The sequence below is a fragment of the Rhineura floridana genome, chromosome 10 (genome assembly GCF_030035675.1).
Source record: "Rhineura floridana isolate rRhiFlo1 chromosome 10, rRhiFlo1.hap2, whole genome shotgun sequence".
NCBI lineage: Eukaryota > Metazoa > Chordata > Lepidosauria > Squamata > Rhineuridae > Rhineura > Rhineura floridana.
Window position 1 is genome coordinate 28,371,814 of NC_084489.1, and position 21,986 is coordinate 28,393,799.

Genomic DNA, 21,986 nt, shown 5'->3' on the forward strand with positions numbered 1-21,986 from the left:
AGTTTCAGAAAGGAACTTATTGTTGACCTCCACAAGATCCTTACTCTTAACTTTCTCCTTGATATTTAGCTCAGCTTCCTGTTTAGGACTTTTCCTGGTGTTTTGTTCAACTTTTTGCATAGGGCTTTTCTCTAATAGTTTTTAAAAAATTCAAAATCCAATTTCTTATAGTGTGTTGACTTTGTATTTTAATATTTTTGCTCTTTTTAAAATTATTTATCCCCTTCTTTGAAATACTGGGCCTTTTCATGGTCGACATTCTCCTGCACGCTTTTCTGTTCAGTACAGTTTGCCTATTTGTTTGGAGTTACACATATCACACAAATCCTTTTTCAAGCTTCCACCATTCTTTTATGTGTTTCCACCAGAGTTATTAAAAGATTGTTGCCCACAGATAAAAAGGATTTTATGTGTTCAATCTCTTTCATCAGCAAATAAATCCAACCCTCAATTGGTAAACAATCACCTTGTGGTGACTCACTTTGAGTTGAGGGATCATTTTGATTTATCTTTTCTTCATTGATGGTGAGCTGCTTGAATTGCTTAAGCATTAGATCATTTAATTGGTTATTTAACTGATTGTTCTTTGCGAATGACTGAATTAACCCCACGGATGTCTTATGCAAAGCAAACGCCAGCTCAGCTGCTAAATTTGCGCAGGTTAAGGGTTCACTATGATCTTGAGTATTTCCTTTACAGTCTAGAGTCCACTCTATGATGAAACTTGGGGTACGCGAGGGCGTATGATCAAGCTCTTTTATAACTTCTCTGTTTGTAAAAAATTGAGTGATTTTCGTCTGTTGTTTAGGTTTGTTTAAAGGGATGTACCCTTCGAGGGGGACAATGCCCCGAGTCCTGTAGCCTTTTCTGGTGAGTACCATATATTTTAATGCAAATTCTGACACTGGCTTCCCAAGGTGCAAGTTTGAGCTTTTAAAACTGTTTAAACTACTTAAACTGTTTTCAGCAGTATAAATGCATCTACTCCAATTTACACTGCTCACTGTTGCTTGCAGCTGGAAGGGCACCTTATCTCTTGTTTCTCTCCTCTTCTTCTACTCAAATCATTATATTTACAAAAATAAAAGAGAGACGTCCTTGTTTTCTCTTATTAAGCCAGCAGAGCTAGCAGAGCTTGTTCCTGCAGCACAGAGGTGAGTAAGAATATAAAAGGCTGCCGTATACCAGATATAAATCTTGTCGAGCTCAGACAAAGTTAAAATAACTGGAGTAAAAGTTTAAAAATTAAAAGTTTAAAAATTAAGTTTTGAAAAGAAGTAAAAAAACATACATACATGGTGTCCTAATCAACCTCTTATCGGCAAGTGTAATAAAATGTGGAAATTTGTGGATCTCCAACCAAACACTCCTGCTCAGGCGCCATTTTTCCACCCATCCCCACTCAAGAATATATGATAAAGTTGTACGAAGAGAAGAGTACAGAGGAATGGGACTTCAGTTTCCTTTCTTCCCTCCCCCTTGCAGTCCTCCATACACCCTCAATCTGCCTCAAAGGTTGGGGGCAGGCAGGCAGGCAATGAAGGTGAAGCTGGACTTAGGGTCGCACAACCCTGGATTCCACCCTGGGTCAGCCACCAAAACTGGCAAGTTCAATTTAAGCAGTGGAAGGATGCATCTCACAATAGTTGTGAGAGGGGAGAATTTAAGGGCGAGTTGAAGAAAATGTGAGTAACTTTTCCAGATCAGCATATTATGTATTAAGAATAGGTCCATTAATGATTTACTACTTTTTTTGCCAAGACATTAGCTGTGTTTCAACCTTAAGACAAACCCTATGAGGAGAGACTAAAAGAACTTGGCATGTTTAGCCTTGAGATGAGAAGACTGAGGGGAGATATGATAGTACTTGAAAGGCTGTCACACAGAGGAGGGGCAGGATCTCTTCTCCATCATCCTAGAGTGCAGTGCACAGAATAATGGGCTCAAGTTACAGGAAGCCAGATTTTGACTGAACATCAGGAAAATCTTCCTAACTGTCAGAGTGGTACAACAATGGAACCAATAACCTAGGGAGATGGTGGGCTCTCCAACACTGAAGGCATTCAAGAGGCAGCTAGACAGGCACTTGTCGGGTATGCTTGAAGTTGGATTCCTGCACTGAGCTGTCGGAAGGCAGAGCTGGGGTCCCAATCCCAGGGAGCTGGATCCCGGAGAGTTGGGAGAAGAGTATTCGGATGGATGGCAGAGGGAAGGGGGAGGAACTTCCCCCCTTTGGAGCGAAGACGAAACAGAGGAACTGCCAGTGATAAGGTCGCTTAGCGACGGGGAGCCTGAGCCCTCCCTGGACATTCTCACGCCTCCCCCTCTTTCAGGCTCAGAGCAAGAGGGGAAAGAGGGAGGGCTGCTCACAGCCGAAAAGCGGGGAGGCAGTTTACCATCAGCCCCTCCCCTATCCCCCATCCTGGAATCGGAAACTTCAGAAGAGGAGGGGGTGATGCTTCCCCCCTCACCGCGCACACGCAGACAGCTGAAAAGACAGGAGAGAAGGGGGGGAAGGCGGGCAGTACCTGAGGGGCAGTTAAGGAGGAGCGAAAGATTGCGCGCCCGTTTGGCCCCTTCTTAAAGAACAGGCGGGAAGAAGTCCCTTGCTCTGTCAACTTTCTCCCAATGCCGCAGGACCTGTATCCCTGTATTGCTTCATGAGAAAACGCAGTCTTTGTTTGGACATTACCCTAATAAAACACAAATTAACTACAGCCGTTGGTCTGGTTCCTGAGTCACATCCTGGGCCTGACATGAGCAGGGGATTGGACTCAATGGCCTTATAGACCCCTTCCAACTCTATTACTCTATGATTTCTGGTCAGTAAACAGTTTCAAGTTTTACTGTTAAAATAGGTCCAATACCTTTAAATTTAATCTCACTCTTCAGATCTTTCATATAATTAAGGAATCATGGGATAATACAAGCTGCATTTTAACTGCAGCAATTTTCTTGAAAAGCTTTGGGTTTTGTTTTTTTTAGAACTACTACATGATACATATAACTGCATTTTTAGCATTTGCCTGAAGATCTAGGCTGTTTTTCCATTTTCTTAGTGTAAAAAATGGAAGTGGACTGCCTTCAAGTTGATTCCAACTTATGGCAACCCTATAAATAGGGTTTTCATGGTAAGCGGTATTCAGAGGGGGTTTACCATTGCCTCCCTCTGTGGCCGAGAGGCAGTGACTGGCCCAAGGTCACCCAGTGAGCTTCATGACTGTGTGGGGATTCAAACCCTGGTCTCCCAGGTCCTAGTCCCACACTCTAACCACTACACCACACAGGCTCTCTTCTTAGTGTAAAGTACCATTAGTGTAAAGTACCATTAATAAGCATCAAGCTTTCTTAATACTTGGCAAGATAAGCAGGGTCACTTTCATATATAAACTAAAGCAACAAGCAATAATTATGCCACAGTATTTCCCAATGTGTCTAGTTGTATCTATTTATAGCTTTCAAATATATTGCAATATTTAAGTAATAGTGAAGATTGGAATATGACATTCATTACCCCCTTCAACATGCACACAAATTGTGACAGCACTGCCTACCCAGAAAAACACAGAATCGTAAGAGTTGGAAGCAATCTCAAATGCCAACCAATCCAACCCCCTTGCCAATGTAGGAAATCTACTTCAGCATCCCCCAACCTACCCAAATTCTTCTTAAAATGCTTAAAAAACAAAGGAGGATCTCCCACCTTCCAAGGTAGTCTCTTCCACTGTTGGAAGTGGAAGTTCACATACTGTCAGGAAGTTTTCCTAATGTTTAGTCAAAATCCCATTTCTTATAATTTGATCCAGTTTCCACCCCGAAGCAACAGAAAACAAATTTGTACCATTATATGTATGTGACAAGCCTTCAAATATGTGAAAATGACTATCATATCACCTCAATCATCCTTTCTCAAGGCTATACATTTCCTCACAGGATTTGGTCTTCAGGCTTTTTAAGGCGATAGGATGCCACGATGGTCTAGGGGCTTTTTATAAAGGATCAGATAAGTGCACCAGAAGGGTAACTTCCTGTACAAGTTATACTAGTAAACATACAACATTTAGTTGGATACAGTATGGCACCTGTTACTAAAGACTGAGGCCAAGACCAGCTATCTTACCAGCTTCTAGAGGGCACTGTATTTCTGGTCTGATTTTAAAAATTTTTTTATTTCTGGTCCAATATTCAGAAACTGCACAGCAAGAGGTATTAAATGACTCCTCTTTTAACTATTGCTTGTTGTGGACTTCTCTCCCTGCATTGTACTTACTAGCCAGTGAGACATTCTTTCAGGGCTGTGTTTTCCTCTCTGCATTTTATCACCATCAGAACACCCGAATCTTGACAACACTGGGTAAATGCTGAAACAAAATTTGAGACAAAGGGGCTGTTATACTGAATAAAGTGTCAGGAGAAAATACCTTCAAGTTGCTCTTGATTGATCATCTAATGTAACTGTACTACAGCAAAACACACATTCAGATCAGTGGTGAACTTTGTTTCTTAAAAATGGTATAGTTTACCAAAAAAAATTACCAGAGGCTATGCAAGTAAGTGCATAGATTGGTACAGCTTGAGTGTGTAAGTACTCTTGTGGTAGAGGCTTATCACACAACTGTACCACCCCAGAACACATGTGGAATGCCACTTATTTGAAATTGCTATGTACACTAAAGCACAATACTCAAATGGTAATTTTTGGATACTAGCAGCTATGGACAAATTGAGTACGATTACCATCAGGCCCTGCTTTTGAGCTTCTGACTGTCACAGTGCTAGAGACAGTACCGGTCTCCAGGAATCTTGGCTTGATTTAGAAAGACAGTTCTCATTTCAAGTGCATCTGCATTAAGATCTTCCTTTGAAATAAGGTTTTATATCATGGGCAAAAAAGTTGTGGCCCTCAAATGTTGCTAGACTCCAGCTCCCATTAGCCCCAGCCAGCATGGCCTACAGTGAGGAATGAAGGGGGGATCTGATGGTAATGGCCATGCCCAGTTTGTCCCCAGCTACTGATATTTAAGAGACAGTTTGAATATCAGCTTCCCTTTCCCTGCTTTATGTGTTGTGTAGCATTTTGCCTAATGGCTAACCCTTATATATACAAGAAGATTTAGACATGTGGATATTTTTCAAACAAGCAGTTTTGCCCTTGGACTGTCTGAGGACTGTACCACTAAGTATGGCAGAGGCAGAGAACCTCCACCACCTCAGGGCTCCAGTTGGGCCCCAATGCCAGTTTTTTTCAAAACCACCCCACCTGTCAATCGGTTGACATCACTCTGACGGGCAGGTTATAGCATGTAGAAGTTTTAAAAGAAAAACCACCAGTCTACTCTTCTCAATCTTTGCACCATAGGAGTTTTATAGATTTAACAACTAGTTTATTACAAAGTGATATAATCTTCTATACAAAAGGCACTAAAACCTACAGTACTTGCTTCAAAAATAGTACAAGATATGCAGTGTTTATTTGGGGGCAGAGGTAAAACACAGTATATTTTGCCCAAATAAATACGCTGTTCTTTATCAAATGGGCTCGGCACAATACTTTGCTAACTGGAATAACAAACACAACAGATAACAACCCTTTACCTTTTCATTTGTGTTAGCTTCTGCTAGGGAAGTTGTGGGATGGGGCTTGAATGGGGCTAGCTGTGGACATTTTAAAATACTATCTGCAATATTACAATACTCTGCCATCTCCCCAAACTTGCTGAATAATGTACTCCCTCTTCACCTATCCCTACCCACCCTTATATCATATTTTACTAGACCATAAGGGGAAAAAGCACTTCCTCTCATTCTTCTCAGGAAGCCCAGTCTCATACTGCCTCTTGCCTGCTACATAGCCTCTCTAAAAATATCAGGCCCACTGTTTTTTCCCCCATGCAGAAGCAACAAAATGGTGCCAGTGAGGATCTGTGCTGCAGCAACTGCTGGAAACTAATGTGCATTTCTCATGACTGCCTAGTGATGAAGCCCAGTCCAGCTCAACTTGGAAGGATTCCAATTCTATCAATACCTTGGTGCACTAAAAAAAAAAAGGTGGGGAGTGAAAGAAGGGCATCCCTTTTCTGGCTGTGTCTGTTTTAAGGCAGTTTTATCACTACTCTCCAACAGCATCATTATTTCAGTCATTATAACTTGCATTGGGAAGCTGTCCAAGTCACCAATAATGTGTAATTACATTAGTCAAGAATAAAATAAGTCTGCACAGAGAAGTATTTTCTCACTCAGTGACCCAATCTGATCTTCAAGCTTAGCCACTCCTGGCCTGCTGCCTCAAGCTTTTTGTAAGGTCTTTCTCACTTGTTTAGCAGCAAGGTTGTAATTAGGATTTCCCCCTTCACACTATGAAACAAATTAACACTGCTCATACTTGGAGTGATCTTCAATACTACTAAACTATTTATGAAACTGTATTTATTCTATCACAAATTCAGGAGGTGAAACCCTTCTCCTTTTCATACCGCTTTCAACAAGTCAGAGTCCATGTGATAACACAACTAGACTTTGATTAGCATTTTGTACTGCTGCTAGTCCAATGAACCACTTCACACAAGGCTATTTTCTTTTGCAGATATAACGTCCATGTCTGAAAGCCCATTGTGTCTCATAATGTGCAATAAACATACATGTATTTTCTCACATATGCAAAATCCGGAAGGTGACTGGCTCTTGTATGGCTGTCACTCAGGATTGCTGGCATGCAAAAAGCATTTCTAGCATCTTCTACATAGCCTTAACAAGAATTGGCTCAAAGTGCTCAGACGGCAAGAGCGCTATTCTTTATGCTTAGAAAATATCTGAAAACGGACCTCCAACATAGGTTTCTATTGGGCTTGCAGTATTCTAGTAGGGTTGAATAGTGAATCTAAATGAGAGCTGCAATGTTTAAATGGGCTGGATTAAATAAATGAAAGAACACTTTTGATCAGCTAAAAAGGTACCCTGCTTAATTGGATTTTTTAATTAAAAAATACAAGTATATTTATAAAAACTGCAAATGGCAAGCACAATGTTAAGGGGCATTCTCTTTTCTCTCACACAATAGGGCAGGGATGGGAAATCTGTGGCCCTTCAGATGCTGGACTCCCACCAGCCCTAGCCAACATGACTGAAGGTAGGGGATCAATACGAGGTATAGGCCATCATCATCTGGAGGGTCCCATCCTACAGTAAGGAATGCCTCTAAGATTTTATTTAACAAAGTTTATATATTGCTTAATCAAAAATATCTAAGGGATTTCCACAATAAGAGGCCTACTATGACAATAGATATACATTATCTAAAAAAAAGGATGCTTCTTGCTTCAGTCTGTTCTTTATGGAAATTTATGCACACTGAGGAATGAATCAAAAGACTCAGGCTTCTATCATATATACATTTATCTGGGAGCAGACTCCATTCAACTCCATAGGGCTTACTTTGGTGTAGTATGTTGGATTGCACTGTCAGAAGTAAGATGTCTTCTCTTAGGTGACATTCTCACTTTAAATACAACTAACAGGGCTGCATGCTCCGTATTAAGACATGTCAAAGTTCTCTGCTGGTAACCAAAACTGTGACAACAGCAAGATCTAGAAATTCAGGCACCTTGCATTTTAAAACCCTTGCTATCACATCTTGTACATGGGTTCTTAAACTGTGATGGCGACTGTCATGAACCTGCATATGTTCATGAGTTATTAAAAATAATTGTATGCAATACCTTGGCTCAAGCAAAGAACTCTGGGAGTTTCAACCGTTAAAAAAGACAGGCCTCTGAAAGAGTAGAATGTTACGTTTCGGTTTCCAGCTGAAGACGGTTAAGGGAAGCCTAAACAAGGAACACCTGGCTATCTGTGCTGATTAGCAAGTGCCTGGCCTTCAAGGCCATCCTGGCTTGTGAATTTTGAAACACCGTTTGGGAGGGGGGCCTGGAAGGCGCGCAAAAGTGGAGAATCATCTAGAAAGGGATTACATCAGTCAGCCCCTGATTGGTTAATTAATTTTGGACCGTTGGGATTCTTTTCCTTAAGTATAGGGCTGGAGACCCATAGCCTTTGTTCCCTCAGGAAGGTTCTGAAAGGTTCCTTCTGAGTGTTGCCTACGGGAGGTAACCTATGCAGGGTTCCATTGTTTTGTGAATGATACCAATCTCTCTTAGGAGAGACGCCACTTCAACCATCTACCTCATGTGTAAGTATCAGGTTAGCAAGGTTGTTATTTTCTAGTTGTGTGTATGAACTCTCTTGTGTGTACCTAAACCCCTGTTTGGCTGTATGGTCTTAAAGGATTACTTGCTGCTGTATTTTAATGTGCACTTATATATTTTTGAATAAAGCTACTTCTATTTAACCTGGTGTGTTCATTGAGAGAAAGGGTGGTTCTCAATTCAGCACCTTGACCAACTCAGCTACACAACTACCAAAGAGGGAAAAGGAGTAAAAGCTTAATTCTAATTTGTGGGGTTTAACCAGAGGTTTCCTGACAAGGAGTGTAACTTGGCTCTTGTCTTATAGGACCTTGGTTTACCTATTGTCTGGGCTCAGAGTTCCCCTAGCTCTGAGTGGAACCAGTAACAGGGGTGGTGGCAGCCTACTTTCTACCTTGCAGGGTTGGTGTTGGTTTACACAGCCTTGGCAAGGGTGAAATTTGACAGCTGGTTTCCAGATCAATTGCCCTAAGGGTGGGAATTGGGTCTGAAGCATGACTTCTGGTGCCTTGAGGGGCTCAGGGGCATGACAGCGACCAATGTACTTGAAGCAAAGCAAACATTTTATTGCATCAGCAAAACCACATTCAGTATTAAATTTAACAAGTGCCTCAATGCACATCACATAGGTACATTGTTTTGTATCAACATAAGTGGATAAAATAAGCAGGAAAAATGTTGATGGGACTCTCAAGCTTTAACACTTGGTCTAGAGAGCAATTGGATTTCTGCTTCCCACTGGCACTGCCCAAACTCTCTTCTTCCTTTTGTAATCAATTCCTCCTGAAAGCTGTGAAGTAAAATACACACACATACACACAACATTAAATAAAAGCTGAAGACAACAGGAGGTCCCTCTCACTTGTTAGCTCACCAGCTTCAGTTGGTTAAAGGTGTGATGTCCTGGTGAACAAAGACTGAACTACTACAGAGAGCACAGCACAGCTTCTTGAACAGCCTGGCTTGAGCTATACAACAGCCATGGCCGCACATACAGAAAGCATCATTACAAAGTGATAAAATTGCTTTCAGCGATATAGCTTTAATGTTGTTAATGCTAACTAAACAGGAAAAGAAAAGAGAGAAAGGGGCAGACACAAGAATCCCACCATGTGAACATGCAACACAACTTAATTGCTTGGCTTCTGAATCCCCAGGCTCTTAAAATCTCTCTCATACTGGAGAGAGGGAAGCCTACGTCAGACTAGTTACCAATGTTAACTAGAGACTTTCAATGAGTCTAAAAACACTGCACCTCTCATTTTTATTACCCAATTCTGAAATTTCTCTTTAGTTTTTCATGCAGAAAATTCAGAATTGCTTTAATTAAAATCCACTTTGGGGAGGGAGAAAAATGGATTCAGAAATCAGGTGGAATTTCAGATAAATAAAACTCCCAAACATTGAGATTAACTTTCAGGAAATCAACCTCCTTTCCCCCTCCAATTTCCTGTTTTACTTCTTTCCCATGTTGTTGATACACAGCTTAACTACACGAAGACAGATCAAACACAAATAATATATTTCAATGTTTTCACTATATTTCCCAGATGCTACCAAACGAGGTAATAACTGGAGGGCACTACCCTTTTCACAATCAGATTGCAGTCTGCTGACATATATTGCATGCTGGGTGAGGAACTGTTGGCCTTTCGGGTCTATACTCGCACTGCAAGGAGGGGAGGGACAAGGCCATCCAAAAATCCATAAACAGTTATTATTTTTGAGCCTACTCTTTCAAAAAAAACCTCACAAGGCTTGTAGTAAAATAATGAAACTTAGTTTCCTGTGGTTTTTTTTTAAAGCTACCATATAGCAGATGTTAAAAACATATTGCTTCTGTATGGCTGCATATTTGTGTGGCTTACCTGTTTAGAAATGTCACTTTTCATTTAAAAAACAAATTTCATTTCTAGCCTTCATGATGTAGAGATATGTTCAGAAGTGTAGTGACAAAAAAAGCTATACACAGGGTAAAGCTCTCTCATTTCATAAGGGTGGGTTCACACAAAATGTTCTTCTCACAAGTGTATCCTTGGGACACATATATAAAGTATGAACGGAATGGTCACAAATACAGCCAGCGACATAGTCTGCTGGACAGACTGGCTACTGTGACCACCCATTTTACACCCTATACCACCCATGCAAATACACACAAGCACAGATGAGACTGCCTGCATGTTAAAAACAAAGCACATTGTGTGAAAGACCCTCAGATTTTTACTACCTACCTGGACTGATAGTTTACCAATAAAAAGTCTTAGCCTTTGCATTGTCTCTTTGGTGTCAGTCTTTAGGTCTCCTGCTGCCTCAAAACTTCATCTTTTCTCTGTACCTACTCCATATGGTAGGATCTGTCTTCCAGAACACCTGCATGATATCATATCGCTTATGTCTTTTCCCATTAAGTCTTCTATACATACCCCTAGATCCATATCCTACTCTAACCAAGCCTAAGTACATGTAGTTGACATTAACACATTCTACCACATCTTGTTCTGCCTCCATCTCTTTTTTCTTTACTGTCTCCCCCTGACCCAGTGTGGTGTAGTGGTTAAGGTGCTGGACTATGACCTGGGAGACCAGGGTTCCAATCCCCACACAGCCATGAAGCTCACTGGGTGATCTTGGGCCAGTTACTGCCTCTCAGCCTCAGAGGAAGGCAATGGTAAACCCCCTCTGAATACCACTTACCATGAAAACCCTATTCATAGGGTTGCCATAAGTCGGAATCGACTTGAAGGCAGTACATACATACTGTCTCCCTCATGTTAAACTTTAGATTGAAAGCCTTGTAGGACCATGTCCGCTTATACTTTACTAAGCACCATGCAGATTGATGGGGCTACATAAATATTAACTGCAGTGTAGCCTTTTTGACTGTGGGTCCAGCGAAAATATACCTAATAGTGCACCTGCAAAAACATTTATTTATGCCACAAGGTTTTGGAGGTACCACAAGCATAGATGGATAAAGCAGAATGTTAAGATTGGAAAGCTGTTCGAACACTTAGCGTATGCCAATAATCTCATGCCACAGACTCCTATTCCAGAGTCCTATTGCCCTGTTGTGATCACATTAATGGCTTCCAACTATATAATGGTAACTAAATGCTTATGATATGTGAATCCAGGCATCTTTAGTTTTGTTTGTTTGGGTGTGTATGTGCGTGTGTGTGCATGCATGCGCATGTCTTCCCAGCAAGTAATGCAGTTAGCTTTTACATTTCAGTCAATTTGTACTGCTATAACTACTGGTCAGTCACTTACTGGAGTAAATTTAATGATATATATAGACACACACACACACAGAGAGAGAGAGAGAGAGAGAGAGAGAGAGTTATAATAATATGCTATAATACAGCTATAATATTTTTGTGGGGGGGCCCCCGGCAAGCCACTAACAGTAGCACTCCTTCATTTGACAGCATATGAGCTAAACCAGAAGGGATGTGTGTGTGGGCTTGTCCAAACCTATCAAATCAATAGCTAGGATTTACAGCCAAATATCCCATGTACAAAGCCACATCTTAGCTCTCAGGTATCTATCTACAAAAAGGAGGTTTAATGCATACCTATACAAGGATTTTTTAAGGGGTAAGGTTTAAAACTGAGAAGTTACATACTTTTTAATATACAGAATGGGCTCCTACTACTGGTTATTTTCGTACATAAAATTTAGACCAGCATTTTTTTGGGGGGTGGTGGTGGTGAGACATTTACAATAAACTCTTACTGCATTTAATTGTTTTTGGAATAAGAAAGCTAGCGCTAATCTCATGTCAAATTACTTAATACCATCTAATATTCTTTTGAGAATATTCAAAGTACTTTAAAATATGTTAGCTCCAGAATCCCTGCACCAACCCTGTAAAGTAGGTCAGCGTTGTTATCCCCATATGCATTTTATTTAGTATTCACAGAGTTTATATACATTCCATATTGCCCAGACAGATTGTTTTTTTTATATATACAAAACATAAAATAAATTATGAAATAAACCTTGTGGAATGGTCCTCCTGGACCTAAGCAGGAAATGCATTCATTTGGGGGAAGCTGAATCATCCCATGGAATGATACAAATGGAAATTACTACCTTTTTTAACCACTTTGCTAATAAAAGTTGCTGTTCACATTAGAGAAACCAATCAAATATTTAAATGTTCAAAATGTTCAAAACCAAGTGTCACACAGATATACAGTGCCTGGCAAAAATAATCAGACCCCTGACCCAGTGCTTTCATATTACTGAATTATAAATGACACATTGTAATTTTGTTCTGTGTGATTTTATTTTGAAACAGTGAAACTCAAAATCAATTACTGTAAGGTGACATTGGTTTTATGTTGGGAAAAGTTTATAAGAAACATAAAAAAACCTGAACATCCCCTGTGCTTTGGAAGCTCCCAGTTTACAGAGATGAAAGAAATTGCCCTATTGAGGACATAATTAACTTACCATTGGCCTCCACCTATTAAAGTTGCTGTCACATTGTCAAGATAAAAACCCCACTGTTGAAGGATCATTGGTCAGGCTGGGGATCTGAAGGAAAATTAAGACCAAAGAGCATTCTACAGAAGTGAAAGATAATGTAATACAAATGCATAAATTAGGAAAAGGGTACAAAATAATATCTAAGTGTTTGGGTATCCCAGTGAGCACAGTTGTATCGATAATCAGGAAGTGGAAGCTGCATCACACCACCCAGACGCTGCCAAGAAAAGGCCGTCCCTCAGAACTCAGTGCTCGAACAAGGAGACTTGTGAGAGAAGCCAGAGGCCAACAATCACTTTGAAGGAGCTACAGAGTTCAGTGGCTGGGAGTGGAGTAATGGTGCACCAGTCAACCACATCAAAAGCTCTGCATAACACTGGCCTGTATGGGAGGGTGTCAAGAAAGAAGCCATTATTCAAAATGTACCATCTGAAAGCACGTCTGGAGTTTGCCAGAAAGCATGAGAGTGCTCCAGCTGCCATGTGGGAAAAGGTTTTGTGGTCAGATGAGACCAAGATACAGCTTTCAGGCCAAAACTCAAGTCGCTATGTGTGGCGCAAACCTAACACTGCCCATGCCTTAAGACACACCATCCCTACAGTGAAGTATGGTGGTGGCAGCATCAATCTGTGGGGATGCTTCTCATAGCAGGGACTGGGCATCTTGTTAAAATTGAAGGAAGAATGAATGGAGCAAAATACAGAGAAATACTGCAAGAGAACCTACTTCAGTTCACTCAAAAACTGAAGCTTGGGAGGACATTCACTTTTCAGCAGGACAATGATCCCAAGCACAACGCCAAAGCAACACTGGAGTGGCTCAAGAACAAAAAGGTGAATGTCCTACAGTGGCCCAGTCAAAGTCCTGATCTCAATCCCATTGAGAATCTGTGGTGCTATCTGAAAATTGCTGTCCACAGGCAATGTCCAACCAAACGACCTGGAGCAAATCTACCAAGAAGAACAGGCCAAAATCCCTCTGACACTGTGTGCAAAGCTGGTATATATCTATCCCAAAAGACTTAAAGCTGTTATTGTTTTTAGCTTTTTGTATTTTTTGTATTTTGTTGTATGTTATTATTGGATTTTATTGTATATATTTGTACTACTTTGTTGTACACCGCCCAGAGAGCTAGTGGGGCGGTATAAAAATGCAACAAATAAAATGCAAATAAAAAATAATTATTGCAGTGAAAGGTGGCTCTACCAAATATTAATGTGTGGTGGTTGAATACTTATGCAAGCAACATATTTCAGGTTTTTCTTACAAACATTTCCCAGCATAAAACCAATGTCACTTTACAGTAATTGATTTTGAGTTTCAGTGTTTCAAAATAAAATATACAGAACGAAATTACAATGTACCATTTGCTATTCAGTAATATGAGAGCATTGGTCAGGGGTCTGATTACTTTTGCAAGGCGCTGTATTATTTAATTACAATTCCGCCCATACACTCAATAAGTAAACCATTATCTATCACCATAGTAACACTGATGATCTTAGGACCTGCTCTGTAGTTTATATAAAGGGTTTACAATTTTACTACTTAAGAGCTGGTCCTATGGAGGTGTTATCTCACCATTTATATTTTCTTCAACACTTATGATATTGCTATCACACTCTTAAAATAGGAAAACATCTACCATGAACCTGAACAAGCTTAAAGTTATACTCCCACACTTTTGAACAAAAAAGAGGGAGAAGTATATCCCCCTAAGATTCACATCATTCTTTTTTCCATATAATTCAATTTGGGGGTGAGGAGAGAGAATCAGCCGTGATTAAGCACTATGAAGTGTTTTGGGTATTTGAAATCATGTATTTTGTAAGACATCTAGAGGAAGATACTTAATGACTGAAACTATAAACAAGCTGGCTTTTTTATACACAAAGTTATGTCTTTAACTTTGTATTAAATTGCGATTTATTAGCTTGTTATTTTGAAGATTACACATTGTGCAAAGAATGGATTTATGGGTACACTTAATGAGGCAAGCAGAAGGTATGGCAAACCTGAAAATACTGTTTTGCATTGTAGTGCACAAGCTATTTGATATTTCTGACACAGTACAAAAGGCAGCTTCTCTGTAGATTGATCATGGTTCAGTTAACATCACTGAATATCTAATACCTCCAACTCAATTAATTCTCACCTGATTAAGATCAGACTGATATTCAAACTAAATCATCTCTCCAGTCAAGTAGAAATCAATATTTCTTATTTTACTTTTAAATTATAGCAACAAATAAAATATACACATCATCAGTGTGCCAGGAATGGTTTTCCCAGTCTGGCCCACTATGGCATGCATAACAGAGCTGATTAAAGAATTATTCCAATTTGAACAAGAACATATAGAAAAACAAGATTAAATCTGAATATGGTGAGTAGGAAGGAAGTAATTATAGGGCAACCAGATTGGCATAGCATAAACTCTTATTCTCTAAAAGTTTGCCTCATTTGTCAGATCTGAACATCCATTTGTGTTCATGTTCATGTCAGCTGCATGATGAATAATCCCATATTAAACAGTAATCTTTTACCCCCATCCTCAGAGGCCCTAGAGTAAATTCAGCACATCTTCCTTAAAACAACTATTTCAAAATTTGGCAGATGTATGGGGCACTCTATCTAGAAGGACAGGAAACAAAAAGACCATTTTCCCCCCTAAAAATCAAATCCTACTAATATGTAACAGGATTTCCCCCCACTCCTACAGTTAAGTGAGCCAGTGTGGTGCAGTGGTTAGAGTGTTGGATTAGCACCTGACAGACCAGGTTCAACCCCCCACTTTGTCACAAAGCTTGCTGGGTGACCTTGGGACAGTCTCTCAGCCTAACATACCTCACAGGGTTGCTGAGAGGGTAAAATGGAGAGGAAGGAAACTATGTACGCTACCTTGAGCTCCTTGGAGAAAAGATGGGATATAAATATAATAAGTAAATAGTCTGGGTCAGGAGTAACCAGCCTAATGTCCTCCAGATGTTTTATTTTATTTATTATTTGATTTATATCCCACCCTTCCTCCCAGCAGGATCCCAGGATGGCAAACAAAAGCACTAAAAATACTCTAAAACATAAAAACAGATTTTAAAATATATTACAACAAAACATATTTAAAACAAAGTGTTTTTTAAAAACACCTTTAAAAAAGCTTTAAAAACATCCTTTTAAAAAAAGCTTTAAAAAACATATTACAAAGCAATTTCAACACAGGTGCAGACCTGGATAAGGTCTCTACTTAAAAGTTCCCATTATCCCTGACCACTGGCCATGCTGGCTGGGGCTGAAAGGAACGGTAGTCCAAAACTGCCTCCCCCAGGTCTAGAACCACATAATCTAGCTGTGCCAGAACAATAGTACAGTAAGGTCTACAGGAAAAGGGCTGAGGAAAACTCACAAAAAGAGATTGGTTCCAAGTCTTCCATTTCTTTCTGAACCTTCCTCTACCAGAAATCCATTTGCTCTCAGGTTGCCAGGTCCCCCAGCTGTAATTAGGTCTTGAACATTCACAAACATAATTTCTCCTTCAACACTGACTCATCCATGTAAATGTAAATGTACTGCCTTCAAGTCGATTCCGACTTATGGCGACCCTATGAATAGGGTTTTCATAAGGCTGAGAGGCAGTGACTGGCCCAAGGTCACCCAGTGAGCTTCATGGCTATGTGGGGATTCAAACCCTGGTCTCCCAGGTCATAGTCCAACACCTTAACCACTATGAGGTGTTTCCATGCTAGGCACGTATCATGAAAATGCCACGTTTTGTTCACTTACTTTTTATGGGGCACCCACACAATGCTTTCAACCAATAACTGTGGTCCTGTATTTCCCTTATGGCTCTTCCATCTTTTCTCAGATTACAGAAAATCCAAATTTTTCAGGATTTAAGAGTAGCACAATCCTGAAAGATATAGATGCCTTTAGTGCTACTCTTTTTTTAAAAGAACGTAAAAATATAAGAAGAGCCTGCTGGATCAGGCCAATAGCCAATCTAGTCCAGCATCCTGTTCTCACAGTGGCCAACCAGATGCCCATGGGAAGCCCACAAGCAGGACCTGAGTGCAAGAGCAGTCTCCCTTTCTGCAGCTACCGGCAACCGGTTTTCAGAAGCATACTGCATCTGACTATGCTGGCAGAGCACAGCCATCATGGCTAATAGCCGTTTAGCCTTTTTAAAAAGGTGAGGCTTTGACATAGGCAGTTACGAATTGAAAAGACCAAGAATACATTATAATATTTGCAGTGGATGCCATTTTATGACCTCTTTTTATATATAAAAATAATTAAGACACTTTGCCTCTTATAATTTTTTAAAAAATGAAAGAAGTACAGCATTATGGTAGTATAGCACTATAGAACCATAGTAAGTTAACATTATAGTAGTATGGTGTTATAGCACTTTACCTCTCATTTACATAAAATCCTTAAAAGCATTTTAGCAATAATTAAAAGCCTGATTTTTGGTTTTTTAAAAAATAAACAAGGGAGCTTAAGGTGACTTCCACCACAAATATAGTGCATGTGTGTAATGTTTCAAATAGTCCTATGTTTCAAGTAGTTCTGTCCAAAGCAGCTTTGTCATGCCTATTATGGGACAGAACATAGTGGGGTGTAAACATAGAAGACATCCAATACTCCTGATAGCGTGAAAAGTCAATTGCAAGACCACTTCAAGCTTGCAATGTGACAGCAAAAGCCACCCATCTGGAAGCAGACTAGGTCAAACCATTTTGCTGTGCTCATGAAGTACTCACAGAAGTCACAGGTGTGACGAAAGAGTGCTCACGTTGAGCTGAAGTAGTAGTACACCCATAATACATGAATTAACTGAGAATAACCTTTCAATTCCCCAAAAACATTTCTACACAAGGATGAAATGTATCCTTTCATTGCAGATCTTTGGGAGGGGGCAGACAAAGTCTGTATCAAGCAGACTTCCTGATTTGTTTGCAGGAAGGTGTTAAGGTCATCAGAGGGGGTCCTTTTGGTAGTTCGGCCACCCTCAGAAGTTTGAGGGATGTTGGCCTGGGAGAGGGTATTCTCCATTGTGGCCCTTAAGTTGTAGAACTCTCTCCCCACCAAGACGCATCTGGCAACTTCCCTGTAAACTTTTCAGCAAATGCTGAAGATGCATCTTTTTACTCTGCCCTTTGACCCTTGGGATGTATATTTTTAGGACCCATCCTATTTTGTGATTGTAGGTTGTTTATAGTTGTTTTTAATGTTGTATTTTAAAACTGTTGTGACCCCCCCCCGGGGATCTTTGGGTGAAGGGCGGCTAATAAATGATGATAAATAATTATTATTCATCTTAGTGGGGTGTGACGACCTTCCCTGGTTCTCCCTGTCAGGTTCCCACCTGCTTGTGGCTACTGCCTTTCACTAGGCACCACCAGGGACACCACCAGTCAGGACCGTCCTTTATATGGTTTCTCACTCCGCTCTAGCACAGATCTCACTAGATCCCACTGCTAGGCAGCACCACCAGTCACGTCCTATAACCAATACTCCCAGAGACTTTGCCCGAGTCTCTCTCTAGCTGGTTACTTTTGTGACTGAGTGCTTATGCTGTTCCCAACCCCCTTGTATCTTTATATAAAAAGCATACAACTCTGGGTTGCTCTGGATACTTGACTTGTTACAATTTCTCCCTTCACGGCTGCCACCATTAGATACTGTTTCTGTTCAGCCTTGGTAATTACCTTGCCCTCCCTTCTGGTCTGTATATTCCCCAGCCAAGGATCAGGCCTTTGGTAAACCAAAGAAGTATTTATTTACTAATAACAGGAAATAACAAGATTACTTTAGGAATGTTTCACAAGCGTATGGTTTCATATATGGTTACTCTTTATGTTTCTGTTCATATATATCCTCTTTAAATATCCGCCAAATCCAATCCAAACTTCCCTCAGAACTCTGCCAACCAACTCAACAACCTCTCTCTAACCGACTCTCTCTCCAACTCTCTCTCCCCCTCATCACTCACCAACCTCCATTTATACCTTCAGCCAGCCAGCCACTCAGCCAATCATCATCCAGCACACTTCAGCTTCTCACCCATGTACTCCCCCCTTCTCTCTCAGTCAATTACCATACATCACCTAATAGACCCACACTTACCATATTTACAGATGCTAACTTACAGGAACATCACATGGGGAGGTTAGACAATGTTGCCTCAAGCGTTATCATGCATTTTCCAGTGTATTTTCCAATTAATTTCCTTAGTCTGATCTTTTGGGAAAATGGTTTGTTGCACATGCCCTCCCAGTCAATTGTAACTGTGCAACCTGAATTTGCCATATGTGATAGAATCCCACTCAAAAATAGGAACAGATTGTAGTTGTCCTGTGTGTATGTGTGCACACGCACAAGCACCTGTCTAATAATGACTGTGAGGCATTAATAGGGCAATTCATTACTTTTTCTCTGAATATTTGCTTTAACTATTTATATGCAATCCTTCAACAGTACTGCCAGAGCAACTTACAAAAAGAGTACAAAAGTCACGCTAAAAATCTAACAGACACAACATATTTAAAAGCTTGGGAAAATAAAGACATCATCATCAGGGACCAAAAAGATAGTACTGCTGATCCCAGGCAAATGTCTTTGGACAGACAATGCCATAAATGGGGCATAACTTATTATGAGAGCCCTCTCTGCTCACCATTCAACAGATGGCATTAAATGTTCACCCTCAAATGGTATAAATACATTTATATACTACATTAAAATCCATGTAAAATATTGTGATCAGGGATGAAGCCACTGAAGACCTAACCACAGACCTTTTATCTCACAGAAATGCTACCTGGTTGCATTCAGCTGGAACAGCGAAAACACAGTTTTTCCAGCCCATGTCGTAAGATTACCCAGATAAAGCCAGTGTGGTCCCCATGTGCAAGTTTTCTATTAGCATCAGACAAATTCAAGCAAGCTCCTGCACAAGACAACACTAGCTTAGGGACAAAAGGGATGGAAAGGATGCTATTAGGAGGTAGCCCAGCCCCAGGCTACGGTTACTTGCTCTCTTTTCAACACAAAGAACTTCAGGGAAAGCAGGGAACCCTGCCACTTCACACTATTCCATCTTTTTGGCAGAACAGCATTTGCTAGTTATCTCTTACTAACTTCAAGCCCCTTTCTCAAGGCCATCCATATCTAACCACAAAATTTGCATTTTCCTCGAGATCCATACATAACCTGTTTGTGGTCAGATCATTGGGAAAACCCGCTTATCAAGCATCCATACGTGTGGACTTTGTTGTTGTTGTTTGCTTTAGCATTGGCCACTCCCCTTAATCCACCCCTTTTCAGTGATTGGTCCATAACGGCCATTAGCTTTTTGTGCGCTTTTTGGGAAGAGCACAGAAACATATATCTTTTTTTTTATTCCCACGTATGTGCAGGTTTGTGGATGTGCAAAAGGGCAACATTAATTCCCCCCCCCCAAGTGAAAGCAAAATAAACGTCTGGGTTGTTACATATAACATAGTGCATACTAAGGATGGGAGCTGCTGGTTACTCCCGATTCCATTGAATTTGTCGAACTGGGAAGCAAATCCCTTTCCATGTTCTATTGTTTCCTACTATCTGCTGCTGTTACTGTTTTGAAAGGGCTTACCTTCTGCCCAGTGCCTCCTCCTCCCAAATTGCATTAGATCCTCCACCACCCATCATGGGAGAAAGCAAGAGAACCTCAATCATTCAGTTTCAAGTTAGCAAAGGGAGGACCCAGATTAGTCAGTTTCAGGATCGGAGGGAAAGAACACAATTTACAGTGCTGCACTCACATTCTCTCTCTCTGTCTCTCTCTCTCTCTCACACACACACACACACACACACACAGACACACACACACACAGACACACACACACAGACACACACACACAGAGAGAGAGAGAGAGAGAGAGAGAGAGAGAGAGAGAGAGAGAGAGAGAGAGAGAGAGAGATCTGGCTGCCTGGAGGTGAGAATCTGATTTCCCCTACCTCTCGTTCCCCAGTTTGTGGCTCTTTGGTATGTTTGGCTCCCCCTCCCATCCCCATCAGCTGTTGGGCAGGAAAAGAGAGGCTTTGCCTGCTTCTGGATCGGCTGCAAGATCAATGCCACATTAAAGCACTAGAGCTTGCTCCTCTCCTCTCCCTTCTCCCTAAGGAATCTCAGTTAAAAACCTCCTCCTTAAAACTCGTGTTTTCAATGAACTGTTTGTGTAACATCACAAAATAGCTTTTAAGTGGAAACATTATTAAACATTTGATTGTACGTTTGATTGCAAACTAGTAGGTTTTTAAAAAAACAAAAAAAAAACCAATGAGATACAGTTGCAGAAGCCAAAAGGAGGAAGTACCCCAGTTCATTACCAGAAGCAGGAATGAACTGTAAGAAATGTCCTGCCCAGAGTGAGAATCATGAAATGGAGGCGAGACTGGAATTAATTCCTGTTTTATTAGAGTAACATCGAAAGCAAGGCATCTCATAGTTTTCGCTAACTAGCTCACTGTAATCCCTAACTAGACTACTCAGGCTTACTCTGCAGCATGTAAGGGGAGTTGACTCAGCACCCTCATCAGGGGGGCGCCGGCTTAAGTAGGAAAGGTTTTCGCTCGTAATCTCTGACTCCTGTGCGGGACCTCCCTCTGGCCAAGCCTCTTTTCTCGGCAGCACACACGAGGTGACAGAGGGCGCACACACGTCTGCTCATCAGACAGTCTAGACTCCTCAGGTGCTGGCTCCATTGAAGGGGGAGGAGATGTTTCTGGCAGGGAGACATTTGAAGGGCCAGACAAAGAATCCTGGGGTGGAGTTGGCACGCGCAAGAGGTCTTGCTCCAACGGCTCTCCTGGGTCGCTTGGCAAGGGAGGGGTCTCCACATGAGTGGGCAAATTTCCTGTGGGAAGCAGAGAGTGGTTGGTCATGTCTCCTCCCCCCAGATCTTCAGGAGCATCCTCCACATCTGACAACTCTCTCATCTGCAGGGCTGGGGGTGCGCCCTCAAACAGCTCCCCCCTAGAGTCACTCTGTGCTGGGAAGGGGCCCTGGGGGTCCCCCACCTCCTGATCCAGGCCCCCCTGGGTCACCTGGGGCTCGACAAGAAAGGAGGAGGAGGCATGGAGAGGAGAGATGGGGTCTGGCATATGACAGAGGAAAGCCCATGGACTACCTATTGCAGGAAAGTCCCCAGCATTGCGTCCAAGTTCACAGACGTTAATGTGATTCATTATCGGTTTAGAAAAGCTTATCATGTTTTTTTAAAATGAGTGAGCTTAATGGATGAAGC

General features: G+C 41.1%; 1 protein-coding gene across 2 annotated transcripts in view; it reads right to left on the reverse strand.

The window, feature by feature from the left end:
- Positions 1-21,986, reverse strand: part of CMC1 (C-X9-C motif containing 1) — a 65,312-nt gene that overhangs the window by 11,885 nt on the left and 31,441 nt on the right. For both annotated transcript variants that reach the window (XM_061586417.1, XM_061586418.1), the window contains exon 4: positions 4,271-4,361. In XM_061586417.1, coding sequence (XP_061442401.1) covers positions 4,271-4,361 — 91 coding nt within the window. The remainder of the gene's footprint in view (positions 1-4,270; positions 4,362-21,986) is intronic.